This window comes from Clupea harengus, chromosome 24 (genome assembly GCF_900700415.2).
Source record: "Clupea harengus chromosome 24, Ch_v2.0.2, whole genome shotgun sequence".
In the NCBI taxonomy this organism is placed as follows: Eukaryota; Metazoa; Chordata; class Actinopteri; order Clupeiformes; family Clupeidae; genus Clupea; species Clupea harengus.
Window position 1 is genome coordinate 12,460,793 of NC_045175.1, and position 25,376 is coordinate 12,486,168.

General features: G+C 42.7%; 6 protein-coding genes across 8 annotated transcripts; 3 read left to right on the forward strand and 3 right to left on the reverse strand.

The window, feature by feature from the left end:
- Positions 1 to 129: 129 nt before the first annotated feature.
- On the reverse strand, positions 130 to 1,362 carry LOC122128801 (histone H2B 1/2-like). Its single transcript, XM_042703619.1, has one exon. It carries the CDS (start codon positions 1,340 to 1,342, stop codon positions 968 to 970), a length of 375 nt encoding a protein of 124 aa, XP_042559553.1. The 5' UTR covers positions 1,343 to 1,362; the 3' UTR covers positions 130 to 967.
- Positions 1,363 to 2,487: 1,125 nt separating this feature from the next.
- Positions 2,488 to 3,077, reverse strand: LOC122128802 (histone H4). Its single transcript, XM_042703620.1, has one exon. The coding sequence runs from the start codon at positions 3,062 to 3,064 to the stop codon at positions 2,753 to 2,755; it is 312 nt and encodes a 103-aa protein (XP_042559554.1). The 5' UTR covers positions 3,065 to 3,077; the 3' UTR covers positions 2,488 to 2,752.
- Positions 3,078 to 3,300: 223 nt separating this feature from the next.
- On the forward strand, positions 3,301 to 3,729 carry LOC105891696 (histone H2A-like). Its single transcript, XM_012817876.3, has one exon. It carries the CDS (start codon positions 3,301 to 3,303, stop codon positions 3,676 to 3,678), a length of 378 nt encoding a protein of 125 aa, XP_012673330.1. The 3' UTR covers positions 3,679 to 3,729.
- A 1,626-nt stretch (positions 3,730 to 5,355) lies between these two features.
- Positions 5,356 to 7,950, reverse strand: LOC122128746 (piggyBac transposable element-derived protein 4-like). The gene is made up of 2 exons (XM_042703478.1): positions 7,672 to 7,950; positions 5,356 to 7,087 (listed from the first exon to the last, which is right to left on the reverse strand). Exons 1-2 carry the CDS (start codon positions 7,881 to 7,883, stop codon positions 5,356 to 5,358), a joined length of 1,944 nt encoding a protein of 647 aa, XP_042559412.1. The 5' UTR covers positions 7,884 to 7,950.
- A 462-nt stretch (positions 7,951 to 8,412) lies between these two features.
- On the forward strand, positions 8,413 to 8,920 carry LOC116219262 (histone H3). The gene has a single exon (XM_031562453.2). The coding sequence runs from the start codon at positions 8,456 to 8,458 to the stop codon at positions 8,864 to 8,866; it is 411 nt and encodes a 136-aa protein (XP_031418313.1). The 5' UTR covers positions 8,413 to 8,455; the 3' UTR covers positions 8,867 to 8,920.
- Positions 8,921 to 13,489: 4,569 nt separating this feature from the next.
- Positions 13,490 to 25,056, forward strand: LOC105891693 (protein mono-ADP-ribosyltransferase PARP11). Of its 3 annotated transcripts, none has more exons than XM_031562427.2 (9): positions 13,490 to 13,570; positions 14,060 to 14,277; positions 15,166 to 15,307; positions 15,418 to 15,538; positions 17,386 to 17,461; positions 19,072 to 19,144; positions 19,771 to 19,898; positions 22,545 to 22,696; positions 24,354 to 25,056. In XM_031562427.2, the coding sequence occupies exons 3-9, from the start codon at positions 15,185 to 15,187 to the stop codon at positions 24,668 to 24,670; spliced, it is 990 nt and encodes a 329-aa protein (XP_031418287.1). In that variant the 5' UTR covers positions 13,490 to 13,570; positions 14,060 to 14,277; positions 15,166 to 15,184; the 3' UTR covers positions 24,671 to 25,056. The 3 variants fall into 3 exon arrangements, with proteins under 3 accessions (XP_031418287.1, XP_031418288.1, XP_031418286.1); XM_031562428.2 differs by having other exon boundaries at positions 13,519 to 13,693; positions 14,060 to 14,207; XM_031562426.2 differs by having other exon boundaries at positions 13,520 to 13,693.
- Positions 25,057 to 25,376: the final 320 nt, after the last annotated feature.

The window sequence follows — 25,376 nt, forward strand, 5'->3', positions numbered from 1 at the left end:
GCCACAAGAGGGAGACTGTCTGTAGAGAACAGAGTTCCAAACGGGGATTTAAAAATGCAACTCAGCTGCACTACATAAATATCACCACCAGAGGGAGCCTGGTCAGAGAGGGCTGTGAACCTGCTGAGAGAGTGAAGATGGTGTATATTTTATTATTGTAATGATACTGATTTGTAGACATAACAATGCAGCTTGTATATGTTGAGATTATTTTGTTCTGTACATCTCTACACACCAGATAGACCAACAGGTAATTGTTTTAAAACCACACTATTCAGGCAGAATTCTCTAACTCCTTACATTATTCTTTATTATGTGTGTTGACTGTGCGACCTGCACTGGTTCAATAATAGGTTTGTTTTTACTCTTAAAATGATTTAGTTTTACAGAAGCATCTGACAAAAACCTATTTAAGCACACTATTAGTGGATGGACACTTTATTTATCCCGAGGGAAATGTAGTGCTCACGTTAGACGAACTAATCTCACGGAAACATATGCAGGTTAACTGACACACACAAAAATAGATTCAAACACTTTAACAGAGATGAATAGTTATAAGTAATAGGTTGTTTCTCACTATAGTGTTACGCCATGTTGTCTTGAGACATGTATGCTCAACAGTGACGAGGATCATGTAGTACACATTCGTCGCTCTAGATTTTTTTTGGCCAAGCTTGACATCACACAGTAAAGATATATATGTAGTGTACCAACAATCGGTCACACTGAATTCAATTCAATTCAACTTTATTTCGCCATGTATACAGATACTAGGAATTGTTTTTGGTTTTCTCCATGCAGGCTATAGTCTTAAGTCGACCCTGCGGTAGTGAATCCTTAAGATGTATATGTTCACTCCCGTGAAGACATCTGATCAAAACATATAATTGGCAGATGGGAAGCTTTTAACAGAGAACGTGGGTGGCTCTTAAAAGAGCCGTTGAGTGTCAATAAAGGGTCAGCTTTACTTCGAGCTGGTGTACTTGGTGACGGCCTTGGTTCCCTCGGACACGGCGTGCTTGGCCAGTTCACCGGGCAGAAGCAGACGCACTGCGGTCTGGATCTCCCTGGAGGTGATGGTGGACCTCTTGTTGTAGTGAGCCAGGCGGGAAGACTCCCCGGCGATGCGCTCGAAGATGTCGTTCACGAAAGAGTTCATGATGCCCATCGCCTTAGAGGAGATACCGGTATCGGGGTGGACCTGCTTCAACACCTTGTACACGTAGATGGCATAGCTCTCCTTCCTTGTCTTTCTGCGCTTCTTGCCTCCCTTTGCAGCCGTCTTGGTGACGGCTTTCTTGGATCCCTTCTTAGGCGCTGGCTTCGCTGGTTCAGGCATTGTTGCTTCAATGGTTGATATCGTTTAATGTTCACACAGTGATCATCGTTATAAATACAAAACCGTATGCAAATGAGCCACTGTGGTACCTTCATCCAAACGACCCTATTCGCCTGCGTCATATCCAGAAGCGAACCGGGATTGGCTACTTCGTAGAAAGTGGACGAATCTATGGCACCAGCTCATTGGGCTACACAGAACGCCATTCCAACGTCTGTTTGTAGCTTCCTTTCCATTTACCATGGAAGTATTTAGGTCGTTTTGCGCACATTAACACTTTCCTCAAAATGTTGTGTTCATCTGTCATTCATTTAATACCTCATTAAGTACCTCAAAGGGAACAACCCGCTTAAGACGCCCGCCTGTTCACTACCTTGGGGGAGAGATGCATTTCTTCAGATAGCTTCCTCACACAAATATACAAAAGGACACTTTTAATAACCTTAAACTATTTAAATGGAAGAGTTCAATTTGCATGAAATGATAGCTAGTTATTTAGCTGATGTTATAGTCTCCGCGATTTAACTCATACAATTATATAGGAAAAGGTAGAAACCCTCAGGGTGCTGTCAATGTGCAAGCTGCCAATTGAATGGTGATTTAAGCTACTCTATTGGGTTTATATATTTGTAAATCTGACTTTGAAAGAGTTACTGCCTCACCAGCCATGAACGTCAAGGCATACACAGTGGGTTATTTGTCCCACATATGTTCATGTGCAAATTCAACAACAATCAATTGTTTATGTTGACAACTCATGTTCTACAGACACACCATATAATTCATATCAGCATGCTAACGTTATATGTAGCTTATTAGCAGCTAAACGCTGACGGCCGTATCTTGTATGTAAAGTACATTTTTGGGAGTTTTCTCGCCTAGATCTTTCAAAAGTTATCGAGAAATAGACACTGTACTATCCGATAACACCGTTAATGTAACCAGCAATAATGGTTGATGTGACTTGCGAGGCACCTGTCAGCCAACTGTCGAAACATTAGCTAGCACGTTAGCCTACGCTAGATAGCCTGCAACGTTCTTGCAGTGTACCAACGCTACCTATTTTGACAGCGAATTTCGCAGAAAGGTGACTAGTTTGCACCTGTGAATTTCATTGTCGGCAAGAATATAGTGATGATGACAGGGACAGAACTGCGACATGGTTAATCTACCACAAAAGCTGTATTCAAACTACAAGTCAATACCTTCACGACGCTTAAAATCCATCAAATGTACGCAATGTATCTGCAAAACTAGAGATTGCTGTAGAGGAGGCACTGACACACTAAGTACATGTTTCTTCCATAATATTTATAAACACAAATGTTCACAGAACATGGAAAACCACTTTCAGGGAAGAAATGGGTGGCTCTTAAAAGAGCCTTTTGGTTGGGCAGTGTAGAGTACACTTTAACCGCCGAAGCCGTACAACGTGCGGCCCTGACGCTTCAGAGCATAGACCACATCCATGGCGGTGACGGTCTTTCTCTTAGCGTGCTCGGTATAGGTGACGGCATCACGGATCACGTTCTCCAGGAAAACCTTCAACACACCACGAGTCTCCTCGTAGATGAGGCCGGAGATACGCTTCACACCACCACGGCGAGCCAGGCGGCGGATAGCTGGCTTTGTGATTCCCTGGATGTTATCACGGAGAACCTTGCGATGACGCTTGGCGCCTCCTTTTCCAAGACCTTTCCCGCCTTTTCCTCTTCCAGACATTCTCTGTTTTTCACAAGTAAGAAAATCAGTGTGAGGATTTTGGTGCGTGCTCGGGGTTCTTTTAGCAGGAAAGAGGACCTTTGAGAGGACTGTAGAATGGTCGCAATCTAGTCGCCTTCTGATTGGCTCTTAGCTATCGCTTGCCAGCAAAAGGAATATCCTTGGGCGAGTATAAGAACCCCTCACTTGCATCTGAGAACTAGTCTCAACTTGTCAGCATACCACGTCTTTGAAACATGAGTGGAAGAGGTAAAACCGGAGGAAAGGCCAGGGCAAAGGCCAAGACACGTTCATCCAGGGCTGGACTCCAGTTCCCCGTGGGTCGAGTTCACAGGCTGCTCCGCAAGGGCAACTATGCCCATCGTGTTGGAGCTGGAGCTCCGGTCTACATGGCTGCCGTGCTCGAGTATCTGACCGCTGAAATCCTGGAGTTGGCCGGCAACGCTGCCCGTGACAACAAGAAGAGTCGTATCATTCCCCGCCATCTGCAGCTGGCTGTGCGCAACGACGAGGAGTTGAACAAACTGCTCGGCGGAGTGACCATCGCTCAGGGTGGTGTGCTGCCCAACATCCAGGCAGTGCTGTTGCCCAAGAAGACCGAGAAATCTAAGTAAAGTGAACGCGGCTCGCCATCGACCAAAAGGCTCTTTTAAGAGCCACCCACTTCATCATCTGAAAGCGTTCCATATTTGTTTCTTCATAGTTTTCGGTGAAACAAGCATCACCACTAACAGCTTAAGTGCCTTACATGACCAAATGCCCTCAATTCATTTGAAAAAGAAAAGGTTGGCTAATCGTAAAGATAACACACTTTCTTTAACAGTACTTGCCCGATCGTCGGAGCTGTTTCTTTACCTGATTGTGTGCAGCTTGAACTCGAGGGTTACGGTTATTCTCAGTTAAAGCAGCAATACGGAGTTCTGTTCCAAAACTAGTAAGCTAACTACCCAAAAGGCATTTAAAAACCTTGCCAACTGCCACATCACTGATAGAAGCTTGCCAACACACTAACTGGTGTCTTTTGGCAGTTTAGCTGGCAATGACATGCGTGTGAAAGCTTTTCTTTTCTTCCATATTTGCAGGGTGTACCAGCCCGTTACACATAACCAATAGGGCATATCCTGGATGGCTAGTGGGGAAGACACAGTTTATCTGTCCTTCACATGGCCATATGCTATCAAAATTAATTTGAGGATGGTACCAAAACCAGTTGCCTATAAAACCATATCTCAAATTGTTGCATAGTGTAACTGTAAGAACAATGGTCTGTTATAGAAAGATTAAAGTTCATATAGATAACCCGTTTACAAGTTTATTACAAGGCCTTTATAAACGGCACATTCTAAACTATACAGCTCCCACATCAAATTACTCATTATTTTGCTTAATTTATTTGGTTTTGATTAACCACTTACACTAGTTTAAGGATTAGCCTGATTTTGCTTTAACCCTTTGTTGGCGGCCCCCAAAATGACCGATTAGGGGTGCTTTCAACTAAAGCCGTGATGTAAGAACACTTTGCAACATATGTTAATGTGTGATATCTCATTTTAAAGCTAATAGTAAGGAGTACAACACAGCATAACGTTTTTCATTTTTCAATGGAATTAATCTATTAAAAATATATATTTATGCAATCTTTTATTAATTATGCACATACATTAAAACATACTCAATCAGCCATATCTTCCTAAAATTTCAGCTTGATCTGAGCAAAACCTCAAATATTACAGCCCCAATATCTGGCGTCCTCCACATTGTGTACATTTCAAAATATGTAGTTCCAGTATAATTCAGTGTGATAAAATATGTTATTCCAGTTTGTATAGGGAAGGGAGAACGTAGTCACCCCACCGGGACTTGAACCCGGGTCTACAACAGGGTGCCAAACATGCACTCTGACTGCCATACCAATGAGCAAGGCTGATGAACAAGGAAACAATGAGATGCAAACCCAGACAACGATGACCTCACGATACACATAGATAGATAGATGATAGATGGATACTTTATTAATCCCGAGGGAAATTTAGGTCATCCAGTAGCTTATACACATATACACCTCACCGACATACATACATAAATCACATATACATACACATACACATAGGGAGAACATTTCCACACAGAGTGTTTCCAGATACAGGAAAATGGTCTGACCCTATTGTAATGTGCAATGATTTTGACAGTGTCTGTGTCCAGGAGGAAAGCGATCTTGTGCTGCTGGTGTGGATAGTGCAAAAAATATAAATAATGTTCTTGTGCTTGAGAGGATGGGTAGCGCACCTGTCTCAGTGCTTGTGCTTGTTGCTGTGCCATATCTGGAAGCAATTGAGCTTATTTGTTAGGTGAAGGTAAACCTGACACTGAGGAGCACCACAGTACGTCCTGACCTTCAGCTCAACTCCCGTAGCAGCATAACACACCTTGCAGTTGCGCTTCAAATCAGACACCTTTGGGATATGCTCCGTTTCATATTCCCCTTTTTGTTGTTGTTCAGCGGGGGGTCGGTAGACTGGGGGTGTTCCGTAGTCCTCGAACTCTGCCAGCTGCCTGACCAACTCCTCTCTGTACTCCGCCACCGAATACTTTGTAGGCCGCTTGAGGTCATCGTTGTCTGGATTTGCAGCTCTGTGTATTTGAAACAATATAAAACTATTTACAACCGCAATGTCAATCACGTGGGAAAACAACACCTTCCACCACCTCCTACACTTCAGAAGAGAATTGTTTCTTGACATCAATCGGTCAGATCTGTCAACTCCATTCACGTAGTGATTGTAATTTTGTATGGCTCGCGGCTGTTTCACTTCAACGTTGGTCCACTTATCTTGAACTTTTTGTTTCCGTGTGACCATGACGAAGTTATTAGCGGCTTCAATGGAGGATAAAAAGGTGACTGGTCTATTATCCACCCATTGTAACGCTAAACACTCTCCGTCCCTTTCCCATCTCATGCTTCCTCGCTCCGTCTTTTTTGCCCACTTTTTTCCATCTTTCATTCCGTCAGGAAAGCCTCTCCTGTTCCCTGCCGCTGTTCCGGTTGAAGGGATGTCGAGTCGGAATAAGTCCTTTACCAGCTGAACTGATGTGTAAAAATGATCAAAGTAAAGGTGGTATCCTTGATTTACCAGGGGCTGCACCAACGTCATTACAACATCGTATGCCAATCCATGAACACTGGGTTGTCGTCCAGCATCTCTTCCGGTGTACACATCAAAATCACAGGTGTAGCCGTTGCTACTATCGGTTAGCACCCATATCTTCAGCCCCCATTTTGTTGGCTTGTTTTTTATATATTGACTAATTCCAGATCTGAGCTCACTCTTCACCATTCGCTCCTCCACGGCCACATTTTGAAAGGGCTGATACAGAGCTTGGCAGCGTTCCTTGAAATGGTCGAGGAAAGTTCTGAATTTTCTCAGTTTATCATTTCCATCCTCAGCAGCACTGGGGTCCACGACATGTAACATGGCCATCAGGGCCTTGAACCGCTCCCGTGACATAATAGACCTGGCCCAAAGCCCGTGGTACAGGGTCTTCGTGCTCCAGTATCGATGGAAAGAGCTAACATCCACCAGACCACAGTAGAGGATTAGGGCAATCATCTTCTTTATTTCTCCAGGGCTCGTGTCAGTCCACGTCCCACTCTTGTCAGCATAAGACGGCTTTTCCTCAATGACACGCCTCGCATAAGCGTTAGTGTGAGTACAAATGTCCTGAAGGATATGCGCAGAAAAAAATAACTGGAAAAAATCGAGAGCCCGTGTCATAGTCCCGCTAAGAACAGGTGTCTCTAAATGAATGCCAGCAGGTCTTCTTGGTGAGAAACCTGGAAGCTGATTTGGGTGATCTGGGTCATCATAGCTGCCGTGTCCTGTGTGCCGATTCTGTACTGGTCCGACTCTCCTGGCTTGTCGGCCTCTTGCCCCTCTCCCTCTCGCTGGTCTTGGGTTGGCTGCCAGAATTTCAGGAGCACCCTCATCGCTGCTCTCCTCGTGGCTAATATCGCCATTACCTAAGCTGAAAATCAGAAATTGATCAGAAAAAGAACCAGTTCATTTTGTATTATTCTTTTACACACACACACACACACACACACACACGTATATATATATATATATATATATATATATATATATATATATATATATATATATATATATTATTGTACAGACGTGAAATTACAAGCACACAAAACCTTTATGTCTCAAATCAACAACGAAATATTGACATAACTATACTGAAACCATAAGTAACCGTCAAAATTGTTCATGAATTAGGTTAGAACAATCTGTTTAAAGGAAAATAAATACTCCTTTTCTTCTAAATTTCGTGTAAGTCCCTGCTTGCTTAAGCCTTTCAAACGCCAAGATGGAAACAGAATGTGCTTTGCTAATAGTACAAGGTGAGTACAGCGAGTCGCGGGAAAAGAAAAAACACACGTGAATGTTCGCCCTCAAAAATGTCTTATAAAGCTACAATCTAGCCAAGTTGAGAGCCGAACACAAACTGATCAAGTTTATTATTTACTCCGAGAAACAAAAATGAGGAAAGCATGTATTTCAGTGTACTTCTTGGGTGTGTGTATTTACCATGAAACTTACCTTATGACAGAAACAGAGTCGGAGTCATTTTCTCCAGCGCTTTCTCCTTCCAATCCTTGGTTCAATTCGAACTCTTCTCCACTAGAAATCCCACCAACCTCTGAATCTACACTACTTTCTTCATCACTCTCATCGTTCATAATAAAAACGACTACTTCTTGTGGGGAAAATCGCTGTTGCTCGCTGCGTGGTCGTTTACTCGCCGATGCCATGTTTGTTTCTAACCTCAAAGAAGCGTGGCTTGATTTGATACACCACGTGGGACTAGCCAATCAATAAGACGGATTCACAAATCATGCAATCTGATTGGATATCGCTTGAGGCTTTTGTAAAACATTTTATGTTCACAAATATGTTATTATTCGTTGTCATGGCACCAAAACGCCATCGTTCCAGAAGGAACGGTATTTACACGGGGCGGCACAAACCAAAAATATAAGTAAGTATAAGTAAATATAAGTACACATGTTTATTAGTACACATTACAATTCGACTTAAACGTTTTAGGACGTTTAGTTATTACACAAAAGAGAGTTTACATACACTTAGTAATGATGTGGGATTTTGGTTAGAGTGAACCGGAAGTGAAAAAACAAAGCATACAGATTCGCGAGCTTGTGGGTTGGGTTTACTTGGGCGCCTTCCTGTTCTGACCAATGATCGTCCCGCACGCTCATGACTATCACCCAATCGCTGGAGAGCAGTATGTGCTCGACGGTATAAATCGCCACTTTGAGTCAACAAAACTCACACTGCTCGCAGTACTTCGAAGTCGTTGAACATCATGGCAAGAACCAAGCAGACCGCTCGTAAATCCACCGGAGGCAAAGCCCCAAGGAAGCAGCTCGCTACCAAGGCTGCCCGCAAAAGCGCCCCAGCCACCGGTGGCGTGAAGAAGCCCCATCGTTACAGGCCCGGTACCGTGGCTCTGAGAGAGATCCGTCGGTACCAGAAGTCCACTGAGCTGCTGATCCGCAAGCTGCCCTTCCAGCGTCTGGTCAGAGAGATCGCTCAGGACTTCAAGACCGACCTGCGCTTCCAGAGCTCTGCCGTCATGGCTCTTCAGGAGGCCAGCGAGGCTTACCTGGTCGGTCTGTTCGAGGACACCAACCTGTGCGCCATCCACGCCAAGAGGGTCACCATCATGCCCAAGGACATCCAGCTGGCCCGTCGCATCCGTGGGGAACGTGCATAAGTAAACATTTTTATTCAGAAACCAAAAGGCTCTTTTAAGAGCCACCAAACTGTCTATGAAAGCTCTAGTCCCACTTTCTATTCTCAAGAGGGCACGTGCGTTACAATACACGTGTATGTGTTAGAGCACCATAACATCAATATTCACAGATTCGTACTTAAGCTGATATCGATGCAGGAATATTCTGAAATATGGTTTCTGCAGCCTGCTTGTTCGGTGCCTTATTTATCCTTTTCTGTGCCTTTGTTTCATAGTGTCACATTTCATGGTTACAGGTCTAAAACACGCTGTGCTTTACTTGCGTACCCAAACTCTCTAGCAAGTATTCAATAGTCATTTTCTTTCTATAACTGATCAAATACAGCATAGATGTTCTGTCTGAAACTTGCCATGAAGATGTACTTATCCCCCCAAAATAGGGATCACCCTTGAGTAACTTTATTTTTATTTTATTTATTTATTTATTTAGTCATTTAGCAGACGCCTTTGTCCAAAGCGACGTACAAGGGAGAGAACAGTCAAGCTAAGAGCAATAAAAAGCATGGTGTAACAATAAATACTACTTTACATGAGAATTAGAAAAAAACGACCATATCTCACCATCTCTGCTGCAGGTGCAGAAGATCTGCTCCGCTTACTTGGCCATCAAACACAGATGGATCATTTGCCAGCAGGCGCATAACTGACACAAATTAAAGCTGCAAGGAACTTCGGTGCCACGACTGATGACCAAAAATATGATTTGTGGTAATCAAAAACAAGATATTTAATGAATACTTGTAATATTAAATGATGAAATTAATTGATTTTCAAAAATATAGCAAAAAAAAATATTTTTTTTTATGAAATAACATTAAAAGTCAATACGGGTCATTTTTGACCCATGTTGTGTCTTAGAAGGGGTTTGCATAGCTTGTGTATCAAAGGGTTAAAGCTGCAAGGAACTTCAGTGCCACGACTGATGACCAGGTCATAATTACCAACTCACCGTATTCCACCCAGTTGCAAATATTATGGGATGTTTCTGATCTTGCTGTGATACTTATTGTGGGCATTGAAATATGTCTATATTATTAATATTTATTCATTAATCTGCTATTGTTAATTGTGGACTTTGTAATTGCTCTAAAAGGGGAAAGATAAGTCATACTAGCAATATTGCACGTACTTGTCTGTGAATTTCTCACAATTTCTCCATTATATGATTCACAGTTTACGCCATGCACAGTCATCTGGGTTCACGGTGGTGCATGGGATGAGATGAAAGCCAAACATCAGTATTTCAAAACAATTTCAAGCAACTGCATATAAACACAATGAGGATGCATATACACACATGGGGCTGCATAAAAACACAATGAGGATGCATATAAACACAATGAGGATGCATATACACACATGGGGCTGCATATAAGCACAATGTGGATGCATATACACACAATGTGGATGCATATAAACACAATGTGGATGCATATAAACACAATGAGGATGCATATAAACACAATGTGGATGCATATAAACACAATGTGGATGCATATAAACACAATGAGGATGCATATAAACACAATGGGGCTGCATATAAACACAATGTGGATGCATATAAACACAATGAGGATGCATATAAACACAATGTGGATGCAATGTGGATGCATATAAACACAATGTGGATGCATATAAACACAATGGGGCTGCATATAAGCACAATGTGGATGCAATGTGGATGCATATAAACACAATGTGGATGCATATAAGCACAATGTGGATGCATATAAACACAATGTGGATGCATATACACACATGGGGCTGCATATACACACAATGTGGATGCACATACACACATGGGGCTGCATATAAACACAATGTGGATGCATATAAGCACAATGGGGCTGCATATACACACAATGAGGATGCATATACACACAATGTGGATGCATATAAGCACAATGTGGATGCATATAAACACAATGAGGATGCATATACACACAATGTGGATGCACATACACACATGGGGATGCATATACACACATGGGGCTGCATATACACACATGGGGCTGCATATACACACATGGGGCTGCATATACACACATGGGGCTGCATATACACACATGGGGCTGCATATAAACACAATGTGGATGCATATACACACATGGGGCTGCATATACACACAATGTGGATGCATATAAACACAATGTGGATGCACATACACACATGGGGCTGCATATAAACACAATGTGGATGCATATACACACAATGTGGATGCATATACACACATGGGGCTGCATATAAACACATGGGGCTGCTCTATGGGAAGCTTCAACTCCCAATGTTTTATGCCTCCTTGGTGTAAACGTCACTCACTTTGCAAGCGAGTGGGAAGTTCATGTTGAGATATCATGCGATAAAGTTTGAATGCCAGACACCTACGACCTCTAACAGACTAAGTTAAGAAAAAGAATATAATGGAAACAAAAGTCACTGTTTGCTGTTTCGTAGCTTTGTTTAGTGAAATGTAGTCAAATAAAGCATATTCCTCTTAAGGTAAACAGACTCAAATAAAGCATATCACTCCATAAGGTAAACAGACTCAAATAAAGCATATCACTCCATAAGGTAAACAGACTCAAATAAAGCATATCACTCCATAAGGTAAACAGACTCAAATAAAGCATATCACTCATAAGATAAACAGACTCTGTTACGACCGGCTCGTGGGTCGCAACATAAAAACGGTAGAGACAGACAATGGTGTAGCTTGTAACAGTAAGACTATTTATTAATGACAAAGGTTGATCCAAGGTAAAAGTCTAGGGGTTCTCAAAGATGCGTGGATGCGTGTCGTGGGTATGTAGGTGAGTAGGAGCGTTGCCAAAAGTGTGTGTGAGAGTAGCGGAAGCTGAGAAGGGGCCTCCCATCAGGCGTAGCAGTGCTTTTATATCCACACCTGGCGCCAGGTGTGGATAATCACTGTTCATTATGCTCCATTGCAGGTCCACAGCCTGCTGCCTCCATATGGCCAGTATAGGGACTGCAGGCAGGGTGCGCAGCCTGCTCACCTGGTATGACACTGGTATCGCTATCATCTCTCCTCTGAAAAGTTCTTCCTTCTCTTCTTGTTCCTTGTTCCTTGTGTGCGTGTGCGTTTGCATTTGCATGTGCGTGTGCATGTGCGTGTGTATGTGTGTGTGCGTGTGCGTGTGCGTGTGGGTGTGTGTGTGTGTGTGTGTGTGTGTGTATGTGTGTATGTGTGTGTGTGTGTGTGTGTGTGTATGTGTGTGTGTGTGTGTGTGTGTGTGTGTCTGTGTGTGTGTGTGTGTGTGTGTGTGTGTGTGTGTGTGTGTGTGTGTGTGTGTGTGTGTGTGTGTTTCCTGCCCTGCTGTCTGAATAGGCCCCAGTGACGTTGATCTTGCCTATGAATACATGCTACTAGTATATCCCACCTGGTAGTATGCGGCGTAATATGCAAGCGTGACACGTAAACACTTACTTTACGAGGACTCCACTGTCTGCCCGTCGCTCCTGCACACCATTAGTATGCAATCAATAGGTACTACTATTAGCACTCCAGTAGTATGCTATCAATAGCTACTACTATTAGCACTGCTGCACACCAGTAGTATGCTATCAATAGGTAATACTATTAGCACTCCTGCACACCAGTAATATGCTATCAATAGGTACTACTATTAGCACTGCTGAGTACACATCATAATATCATATCTCTTAGTTAGATAGTACTGTATCAGCATTTTACACTATTTCTTGCTGATAGGAACAGAAGGAACCTATGATACACAAGGATTATTATACTGTTGTTCTTTAGACGTGTTTCTTTTACACCAGGATAATATATTGTAAACTGTAGTTACATTATGTATAATAAATAATATATATATATATATATATATATATATATAAAATATATAAAGGAAATATATATAACTCTAGTAGTAGTGTTGAGAACCTATAGTTAAACCCACACATAGCCTACAGGCCAGGCCATCATAAAGCGAGACCAGGCTTATTTATTTATTTATTTATTTCAGGGAGGGTTTAAAGCACCATGACAAACAGGTCTGCTTCATAACATGTACTTTAATATAATAATAATAATAATAATAATAATAATAATAATTTAATTAAGTGAATTATTAATATGAAACAAAGCCTTGCGTATGTTTTTTCAGCATTAGATATATCACCCACGTGAGATAACCCCTTTATTTACTGCTAATGTAGGCCCTTATAGTAATACATCAACTGTGACACTATCATCTGTGGTAGGATACTGTAGTCCAGCAGTTTTTGTGCAGTGAAAATTGAACAAAGATATACAGTGCATCAGCATTTTACAATGGTTGTACATGGTTGCTATAGTAATTACTGGCAAAGCCATGCTTAGAACTGGCATTAATCTACTCTGTTGGAAGGGCCTAATGTTGCACCCATCACTGCAAATGTCACAGTCTCTGAGCCGACTCTTCCGAGTCCTTGTTTTCGCTCTTTCACTGACTGTTTGCGTCTATGGTGTGCGCTCCCTATCTGTACTCCTTTCCGTGTTTTACAGTTTCCCGGACGCTGGATTGACTGACAGGTGGGAGCACCAATCACCAGCGCCAGCCACGCATAGCCGAAGTTCCTAGTCGAGTCGAGTTCCCGTCGCTGTATGATCCCTTCAGAAGATCCCCCGAGCCTCGTCGCTTAAATGTACCTCCCCCGTTGTTTACCTTTGTCCCGCTGCCTGCTTCCGTGTGTCTGTGATTTCCCCCTGTGTAGTTTTGCTTCAAATATCCACTGACTTGTTGTCTTGACACCTTGCCTTTTACTGACGTGAGTTTTTGCCTTGTCCTAATACACAGGCTGCACTCGCCGGCCCTGCTTTTTTGATTTCCTGTTTTTAACGTTGACTGTTTACCGTTTATTAGGTTACCCTGGTATTTTATCTTTCTTTGATTTCTGTGTATGTAAGTGTGAAGCCTAACGAATCTTTGGTTGAATCGTTGTACACCTGACGCTTCTATAGACATACGTACTAGTTATTATTAAAATCTACACCCACTAGCCGCTGTTCTGAGTGTTGCCTTTTGGCTTTACACCCACCCACCCCCGTCATCATCTCTCTCTCTCTCTCTCTCTCTCTCTCTCTCTTTCTCTCTCTCTTTCCCTGTGTGTTTCTCTCCTCTCACACACTCACAGATCCAGAAGATAATCAGACATATGAAAGACAACGCACACGAACAGGGGAGGAGTTACAAAATGATGTCAGACCGTTTTCATGGAAAACGAGAATGACAGCGGAACTGAAAGAAAAACAGAATAGGCTACCCGTGTGTGAATGACACAGGTATGTTCTCTCCACTAGACACGTAGTAGCGGACACAGGACTGGTTGTAACCCTTCCTATCGGACACTTGGTAAGTAGGCTACGCAAAGAACTTTTCACATAACAACACAAATGTCTACATGAGCTTAGGTTGCCTTCGTGCTTAACCTCTCTACAACCTACATAGACAGGTAGCCTACCGTTTTAAAGTCTTAACCTGAAGACACGTTATGAGTCTGAGTGTTCTGTATAGGGTTTAAATGTGCTTCCATTGCCGTTGTATTGTCTAAACTTTCAAGCCACGTTATGCAGGTTAGAAAGATGTTGTTGTTGTTGGAATAGCAAGCTTTTATAGCACCCTGATATTCATCTTGATGGGAGGCTATCCTATGTGGTCATGCAATGGGGAGACAAACAAACAAACAAACAAACAAACACACTTGTCTTTCCCACTAGCCGCCCGCACTGTATAGTTCGGTGCTTCAGCACTACACACCTACCTCTGGGAATATAACAAACAAACAAACAAACAAACAAACAAACAACCTCTGGGAATATAACAATCTCATACCAAGAAGAAGTTGGTATCATTTATAAATTGGATCAGACCTAGATTAATATTCTATTTTCACATAGTGCATTATACAATTTCACTTGTCTTGTGCTATAGTCAAACCTTTGATGTTCTTTAAATTAAATGTACGGCGTCCTTCCGTCTCTCCCCCGTGAGAGTGACTGTCCATGTTGTCTTTCATTTACATTTAGTCATTTAGCAGACGCTTTTATCCAAAGCGACTTACATATGTGCGACTTACAATGTATACACATTTTACATTTTACATTTACACTGATGGCACACTGCACATCAGGAGCAATTAGGGGTTCAGTGTCTTGCTCAAGGACGCTTCGACAGGGAATCGAACTAGCAACCTTCTGATTACTAAACGACTTCTCTACCTCCTGTACCACTCTCTTTCAGGTGATTAGGGGGGGACACCATGCTGGCGTCGTGGGTGAGCGTGGCGGAGGCCAAGGACGATGTGGTGGAGGATATGGACACGTCCGAGCCCAACTGGGCCTGGTTCTACCTGGCAGAGTGCGGCCGCTGGCACATATTTGGCGTGAGTCTGAACCACCACACGTCTGTTGCTTCCGTCGGTGCATCTGTCAGTAGGCCTGTCATGAATGTGGACTCTGCTGATGATGATGAAAATTGTGTTTTCATTCGCAGACTGACCCCTTCGCGACCTCCTCTGTAAGCAGTGACGTGATAGAACAGAGTTACAACAGCAACCGGCGCGGCGTCATGGAGTTCTGCACGAACAAATACGCCTACAGGATAGATTTTGCAGGTTTACATCCATACTCTTACAAACTCTCACTCTGATACTGTACTCTTAAACAGAATAGGTGTTAGGTTCTGATAATATACTCTTAAACAGAATAGATGTTAGGTTCTGATAATATACTCTTAAACAGAATAGATGTTAGGATCTGATACTATACTCTGATACTGAATAGACGTTAGGTTCTGATAATATACTCTTAAACAGGATAGACGTTAGGTTCTTTACTCTTAAACAGAATAGATGTTAGGTTCTTTACTCTGAAACTGAATAGATGTTACGTTCTGATACTATACTCTTAAACAGAATAGATGTTACGTCCTGATAATATACTCTTAAACAGAATAGATGTTAGGTTCTGTACTCTGAAACAGAATAGATGTTAGGTTCTGATAATATACTCTTAAACAGAATAGATGTTAGGATCTGATACTATACTCTTAAACAGAATAGATGTTAGGTTCTGATAATATACTCTTAAACAGAATAGATGTTAGGTTCTGATAATATACTCAAACAGAATAGATGTTAGGTTCTGATAATATACTCTTAAACAGAATAGATGTTAGGTTCTGATAATATACTCTTAAACAGAATAGATGTTAGGTTCTGATAATATACTCTTAAACAGAATAGATGTTAGGTTCTGATAATATACTCTTAAACAGAATAGATGTTAGGTTCTGTACTCTGAAACAGAATAGATGTTAGGTTCAAGTTATATACTCTTAAACAGAATAGATGTTAGGTTCTGATACCATACTCTTACAAACTCTCACTCTGCTTCTATACTCTTAAACAGAATAGACGTTAGGTTCTGATTCTATACTCTTAAACAGAATAGATGTTAGGTTCTGATAATATACTCTTAAACTGAATAGATGTTAGGTTCTGATAATATACTCTTAAACTGAATAGACGTTAGGTTCTGTCCCTCTCCCCGTGATGAACTATGACAGTGCTGTTATCAAGCGGAGCAGTTGTGACCTAAGCCCAGTTCCTTCAGTGTGTGTTTCACCAGTCTCTTCTTTTCTCTCCTCTCCTCTCCTCTTCTCTTGTTTCCTCTCCTCTCCTCTCCGCTTCTCTTCTCTTCTCTTCTCTTCTCTTCTCTCCTCTCTTCTCTTCTCTTCTCTTCTCTTCTCTTCTCTTCTCTCCTCTCCTCTCCTCTCCTCTCCTCTCCTCTTCTTTCCTCTCCTCTCCTCTTCTCTTTTCTTCTCTCCTCTCCTCTCCTCTCCTCTCCTCTCTTCTCTTCTCTTCTCTTCTCTCCTCTCCTCTCCTCTCCTCTCCTCTTCTCTCCTCTCCTCTCCTCTCTTCTCTTCTCTTCTCTCCTCTCCTCTCCTCTTCTTTCCTCTTCTCTTCTCTTCTCTTCTCTCCTCTCCTCTCCTCTCCTCTCCTCTCCTCTCCTCTTCTTTCCTCTCCTCTCCTCTCCTCTCCTCTCCTCTCTTCTCTTCTCTTCTCTTCTCTTCTCTTCTCTTCTCTTCTCTTCTCTTCTCTCCTCTCCTCTCCTCTCCTCTTCTCTTCTCTTCTCTTCTCTTCTCTTCTCTCCTCTCCTCTCCTCTCCTCTCCTCTCCTCTCCTCTCCTCTCTTCTCTTCTCTCCTCTCCTCTCCTCTCCTCTCCTCTTCTTTCCTCTTCTCTTCTCTTCTCTCCTCTTCTCTTCTCTCCTCTTCTCTTCTCTTCTCTTCTTTCCTCTCCTCTCCTCTCCTCTCCTCTTCTCTTCTCTCCTCTCCTCTCCTCTCCTCTCCTCTCCTCTCCTCTCTTCTCCGCTTCTCTTCTCTTCTCTCCTCTTCTCTTCTCTTCTCTCCTCTCCTCTTCGCTTCTCTTCTCTTCTCTTCTCTTCTCTTCTCTGACACAGTCATGAAGCAGACCAACATCACAACGGGGAAACAACGAGCTGTCAAGAGGGCCTTGCAATCTGGAAGTAGTTTCAGGTGACTACTGCTGCTACTGCTACTGCTAACAGGGCTACTACTGCTACTGCTAAAAGGCCCACTACCACTACTGCTAACAGGTCCACTACTGCTACTGCTAACAGGCCTACTACTGCTACTGCTAACAGGCCTATTACTACTACTGCTGACAGGTCCACTACTGTTACTCCTGCTAACAGGCCTACTACTGCTACTGCTAACAGGCATACTACTGTTACTACTGCTACTACTGCTACTGCTAACAGGCCTACTACTGCTAACAGGTCCACTGCTACTACTGCTAACAGGCCTACCGCTACTACTACTGCTACTGCTAACAGGTCCACTACTGTTACTCCTGCTAACAGGCCTACTACTGCTACTGCTAACAGGCCTACTACTGTTACTACTACTACTACTGCTGATACAGGCCTACTACTGCTAACAGGCCTACTACTACTACTACTACTATTACTACTACTACTACTACTACTACTACTACTACTACTACTGCTGCTACTACTACTACTACTGCTGATACAGGCCTACTACTGCTAACAGGCCTACTACTACTACTACTACTACTACTACTACTGCTACTACTACTACTACTACTACTACTACTACTGCTGATACAGGCCTACTACTGCTAACAGGCCTACTACTACTACTACTACTACTACTACTACTACTACTACTGCTACTACTACTAATACTACTACTACTACTACTGCTAACATGCCTACTACTGCTACTACTACTACTACTACTACTACTACTACTACTACTACTACTACTGCTACTGCTACTACTGCTACTACTACTAATACTACTACTACTACTACTACTACTGCTAACAGGCCTACTACTGCTAACAGGCCTACTACTACTACTACTGCTGATACAGGCCTACTACTACTGTTACTCCTGCTAACAGGCCTATTACTGTTACTCCTGCTAACAGGCCTATTACTGTTACTCCTGCTAATAAGCCTACAACTGTTACTCCTGCTAACAGGCCTACTACTGCTGATACTGTGAACAGGCCTACTACTACTGATACTGCTAATAGATCCACTCCTGCTGCTACAATAATGCTACTAATACTACTACTACTGCCACTGATTACCACTTCTATTACTACTACTAAAAATAATAATATTTATTTTAAAACATTTATATTTATATATATAAATTATACCAACTTCTTCTTGGTATGAGATTGTTATATTTCCAGAGGTAGGTGTGTTTGTTTGTTTGTTTGTTTGTTTGTTTGTTTGTTATTTTCCCAGAGGTAGGTGTGCAGTGCTGAAGCACCGGACTATACAGTGCGGGCGGCTAGTGGGAAAGACACGTTTGTTTGTTTGTTTGTTTGTTTGTTTGTTTGTTTGTTTGTTTGTTTCAGGGTGCTAGTGGGGTTTGAGAAGTGTGACAGCCCTCCATGCTATGTGTGTGTCTGTGTGTGTGTGTGTGTGTGTGTGTGTGTGTGTGTGTGTGTGTGTGTGTGTGCCTGTGTGTGTGTGTGTGTGTGCCTGTGTGTGTTGTGTGTGTGCATCAGCGTCTGCTTGGTCAATAGGGTGTCTTGGGATTATACTAAATATTTATATTTTTTATTTTTTTGCTGCATTCAGATCCATCTGCGACAGCCCTGCAGTACCTGTGCCCTGCCACTGGGAGAAGATGAACTCAGAGGAGCCGTACCAGGTGAGACATTTGACCTTTGACCTTTCGGTCACCTCTCTTCACATGTGCACTGACATTGCATTTAGATTTAGCTGAAGCTTTTGTCCTAATATATATATATATATATATATATATATCCTATATCTGTATCTTATATCTATATCCTATATCCTATATCTCCTATCCTAAATATCCTATAATAGACTTATAATAGCCACAGGAAACCTTGACCAATACTGTTGACCAGTACTGTTACTTTGACCAATCCTGTTACTTTGACCAATCCTGTTACATTGACCAATCCTGTTACATTGACCAATCCTGTTACTTTGACCAATCCTGTTACTTTGACGGAGATGAAATCACTGAGTGGTGCTGCTGCTCGTCTTCATGTTTCGTTCACTCCTAATATCCACCGATATGGCAAACTTTTCATTCAGCCCATTTTCTTTGAAACCAGGAAGTGTTGAAAATGCCCACTAAAAACTGCAAACTTCCGGGTCGACTCTCCATGTACTCTGTCCTGAACGAGTAATGTGACGCCACCATGACGACCCAGAGTAGCGACCACCTCACTTCTTTTTGGGCAGCTAAAAGTCAGTCAGTCATTCTTTCCTGTTTTTGTTTTTGTTTTTGTTTTTTTTCAGCTCATCCCTCTCGTCCAGGACACACACGAGTTCCAGGAGGTCAAAGGGCTTTACGAGCGAACGATGAGCAGCCCCATTCGCTCCATCCGGAGGATACAGAACTCCGACCTGTGGGAGTTCTTCTGCAGGTCAGCCTGATCTCCTATACCCCTATACTGCCTGAACCCCCACTACTGCCTGAACCCCCACTACTGCCTGAACCCTGAACCCCTACTACAGCCTGAACCCCCTACTACTGCCTGAACCCCCACTACTGCCTGAACCCCCACTACTGCCTGAACCCCCACTACTGCCTGAACCCCTACTACAGCCTGAACCCCCCACTACTGCCTGAACCCCCACTACTGCCGTCCTGATCAGAAAGATGTCTGAATGCTGGAGTCAATTCATTTTAATACGGCAGTCCTACATTTACATTTAGTCATTTAGCAGACGCTTTTATCCAAAGCGACTTACAATGTATACTCATTTACACTGATGGCACACTGCACATCAGGAGCAATTAGGGGTTCAGTGTCTTGCTCAAGGACGCTTCGACAGGGAATCAAATTAGCAACCTTCTGATTACTAAACGACTTCTCTACCTCCTATACCACTGTCCTGTCCAGAAAGATGTCTGATTGATTGTTACAACCAGCCTTGTCTGACTACAACTTAGCAGATGACCAGGAATCAAAGGGGCTCACTTCTTTATTAAAGGGCAAAAGTAACAAAGGATTTTAAAGGGCTAAACTCTGGTAGAAACGTCATCACGATCAAAAACGACGTGAGGCCATCCGGTGTTGGCAAACAAAGCGCCTTAGCCAATCATAGCACGGCATTTAAACCTTAGCCAATCAGAGCACGACATTTAAACCTTAGCCAATCAGAGCACAGCATTTAAACCTTAGCCAGGCAGAGCACGGCATTTAAACCTTAGCCAATCAGAGCACGGCATTTAAACCTTAGCCAATCAGAGCACGGCATTTAAAGGAAGCGGCTCCACCCCCCTATTGGAGAAACGGAAAGAGAAAGAGAAAGAGACGAAAGCAGCCAAAACTAAAGGAAGAAACTACGCCACCTAGAGGACAAAGAGGACTGTTACAATGATGGAATCAGTTCAGTTTAATACGACAGACCTGTCCAGTAAAGATGTCTGAATACTTCATAAAGCGCCATGAACAATTGAAATAGTCTCAAAGTGTTTTTAAGAGCCCAGAGCCAGGGCCAAGCAGCCAAGCAGAAAACTATGTCAATGATGACATTTGTTTTATATTAGGGGTAAATAGGCATACAGTATGTTTTATAAGCAGAGTAGAATTTGTTCATAACAGTTTGGTGGGAATGGGCAGCTGTAAGCAAGAGGGTTTCTGCAGGTAGATCGGGTGTGTGTGTGTGTGTGTGTGTGTGTGTGTGTGTGTGTGTGTGTGTGTAGATCAGGACCCCACAGTGGAGACAGTCTAGAGTAGATCAGGTGGAGAGACTACATCAGGATCCCACAGTGAAGATAGTCTAGACTACATCAGGACCCCACAGTCTAGACTACATCAGGATCCCACAGTGAAGATAGTCTAGACTACATCAGGACCCCACAGTCTAGACTACATCAGGATCCCACAGTGAAGATAGTCTAGACTACATCAGGACCCCACAGTCTAGACTACATCAGGATCCCACAGTGAAGATAGTCTAGACTACATCAGGACCCCACAGTCTAGACTACATCAGGATCCCACAGTGAAGATAGTCTAGACTACATCAGGACCCCACAGTCTAGACTACATCAGGATCCCACAGTGAAGATAGTCTAGACTACATCAGGACCCCACAGTCTAGACTACATCAGGATCCCACAGTGAAGATAGTCTAGACTACATCAGGACCCCACAGTCTAGACTACATCAGGATCCCACAGTGAAGATAGTCTAGACTACATCAGGACCCCACAGTCTAGACTACATCAGGACCCCACAGTCTAGACTACATCAGGACCCCACAGTCTAGACTATATCAGGACCCCACAGTCTAGAGTACATGAGGACCCCACAGTGGAGACAGTCTAGACTAGGAGAGTGTGTGTGTGTGTGTGTGTGTGGATCAGGTGGAGAGACTGCAGCAGCATCCCACAGTGGAGACAGTCTAGAGTAGGAGTGTGTGTGTGTGTGTGTGTGTGTGTGTGTGTGTGTGTGTGTGTGTGTGTGTGTGTGTGTGTTTGTAGATCAGGTGGAGAGACCGCAGCAGCATCCCACAGTGGAGACAGTTCAGTTTAATACAGTAGTTCTTTCCAGAATGATCCGTGAATCAGTGAATCAGTTCAGTTTAATACAGCAGTCCTCTCCAGACTGATGTGTGAATAGTGAATTCAACCTTGCTTGACATTGCGGCAGAGATTATGTTCTATCAGGCCTGTAAGGTTCTATATAACTGCGTATTATTAACTACATTAGGATGTTCATGTATATTTATGTTATACATAACTGTTTGTAAATATACCTGAACATCAAAGTATAGTTTACATTTACATTTAGTCATTTAGCAGACGCTTTTATCCAAAGCGACTTACAAGGATGTATTCACATTTTTACATTTTTTTTACACTGATGGCACACTGCACATCAGGAGCAATTAGGGGTTCAGTGTCTTGCTCAAGGACGCTTCGACAGGGAATCGAACTAAACGACTTCTCTACCTCCTGTACCACTGCCGCCCCATATAGTTATTATGTACCAAAGACACAGTGCTATTTCAGGTGTGATTTGTGGAGATTGACGGCGTTAATTAATTCATTTCCCCAGGAAGAGAGTGCAGCTGAAGAGGATTAAGAACGGCGTGGACATCGAGGAGAGGATGCTTTTCCACGGGACGGCCTCCGTTAACATCCAGGCCATCTGCACTTTTAACTTCGACTGGCGGCTCGCCGGGAGTCACGGATGTGTCTACGGCAAAGGTACAGAGCAGCACAGTAAAGCCTTTACATTTAAATTTAGCGGACGCTTTTATCCAAAGCGACTTACAAGGATGTATACACATTTACACTGATGGCACACTGCACATCAGGAGCAATTAGGGGTTCAGTGTCTTGCTCAAGGACGCTTCGACAGGAAATTGAACTAGCAACCTTCTGATTACTAAACGACTTCTCTACCTCCTGTACCACTGTCGCTCACTCGTTTAATGGAGCCATATGTAAGATACAGCCCACACTTTGTGCAGAGAAGGTTTAAAGGAGCCGTATATAAGATACAGCCCTCACTTTGGGCAGAGAAGGTTTAAAGGAGAAATATGTAAGTTGCAGCCCTCACTTTGGGCAGAGAAGGTTTAAAGGAGCCGTATATAAGATACAGCCCTCACTTTGGGCAGAGAAGGTTTAAAGGAGCCGTATATAAGATACAGCCCACACTTTGGGCAGAGAAGGTTTAAAGGAGAAATATGTAAGTTGCAGCCCACACTTTGGGCAGAGAAGGTTTAAAGGAGAAATATATAAGATACAGCCCACACTTTGGGCAGAGAAGGTTTAAAGGAGAAATATGTAAGTTGCAGCCCTCACTTTGGGCAGAGAAGGTTTAAAGGAGCCGTATATAAGATACAGCCCACACTTTGGGCAGAGAAGGTTTAAAGGATAAATATGTAAGTTGCAGCCCTCACTTCGGGCAGAGAATGTCTGAATAGTGAATTCATGAATGCGTGAGGAAGCGTTCAGAAGTGGTGACGTGTAGAGCCCTGCGTCTTTCATCAATTACATTTTGAACTTCGAAGTTCATTCATTCAGAGCACACTGGCAATCTTCAGCTCAGAATAATTCAAACAAAAGCAATATAGTGTACCTTTAAAAAGGATCATCTGACTTCACGTATGCCATGTTTCAGAAGTACATCTACTAAAGGAATTCATCTCTCTCTCTCTCTCTCTCTCACTCTCTCTCTCTCTCTCTCTCTCTCTCTCTCTCTCCCTGTCTCTCTCTCTCACTCTCACTCTCTCTCTCTCCCTCCCTCCCTCTCTCACTCTCTCTCTCACTCAATTTTTTTTTGTCAATTTTCAATGGCTTTATTGGCATGAATGTATGGTACACTGTTGCCAAAGCACTTAAACAATAAGAACAATAATAATAACAACAATGGTAATACAGGAACAGATAAGTTAATTAAATAATAAAAAAATAAATAAAAATACATTAAATAAAAATGCTTAAATAAAAAACATTACAATTATAATAATTACGTAAAGAAAAAACATAGACAGATAAGAATAGATACAAAAAAAAAAAAATTTAAATTTAAAAAAAAAAAAAAACACTATGAGCACTCTCTCTCTCTCTCACTCACTCTCTCTCTCCCTCCCTCTCTCTCTCTCTCTCTCTCACTCTCTGTCTCTCTCCCTCTCTCTGTCTATCTCTCTCTCTCTCTCACTCTCTCTCTCTCTCTCTCTCTCTGGTCCCTACTTAATGTTATCTCTCTCAATTCAATTCAATTCAAAAAGGCTTTATTGGCATGACTGCATACAATACAATGTTGCCAAAGCATGTTTACATAAAATGTACAAGCACAATAAACATAAATAAATAATAATAATAATAATAATAATAAATCTCTCTCTCTCTCCCACAGGTTCCTATTTTGCCAGAGATGCCAAGTACTCCAGCAAGTATTGCAACTCGTCATCACAGACCCATAAACTCAGTCTCCTGCCTCACGGTCTCTCTGCCGCGCCCCCCTCTCATCACAAGTGCATGTTCCTGGCCCGGGTCCTGGTCGGCGAGTACGCCATGGGCTCCAACTCGTTCGTCAGACCCCCCTCCAAAGACGACACCCTCACGAACGTCTTCGACAGCTGCGTGGACGACCTGCAACACCCAAAGATCTTCGTCGTGTTCGACAGCAACCAGACCTACCCCGAATACCTCATCGAGTTTGAGGAGGCGTGATTGATTGATTCCATCCGCTGTGTCCATGACGACGACGACCGTGATGATGATTGGCAGACTGAGGTGGTGCCAGTCAGATTGCCAGAGAGACACTGAATCAGAAACGCTGCAGCAAGGAACAATACAAAATGGCTTCCAGTGGAAGAGGTTTTTCTGCACAGCGGATTGTATCCACACATCTTAGGCTCCTTTGGCTTGGAACGGGAGAAACCAAGAGAAACTGTCTCATCTCCACCAATCATTTGTTTAAAAACTTTATTTGATCTTTTGTTAAAAAACTTTATTTGATCTTTTGTTGTATTTAACTATGAATTCCCTGATCTTCTCTTATGTTTACAAGTGCATATTAAAACATTTTGGAGATGTAATATGCATCAGCATATGTACTATATATGTATATATTGTTTGATCTACATCACTGAGTAACTCCTACTGATTGCCATCCTTCACATCTGTTTTCTGTGGGGGTATTAAGCCTCCAGTGTTACTGTTACTGTCAGTGATGTGTGGATGTGGTGCATAGACCTCAGTGGACATGACCACACACACACACACACACACACACACACACACACACACACACACACACACACACAGAGATACCATTAACCCAACCATCATCAGCCCTATGCTAATCACAGTGGACATGTCCACATCATCAGCCCTATGCTATAGACCAGGGGTTCCCAACCTTTTCTACTCCCTA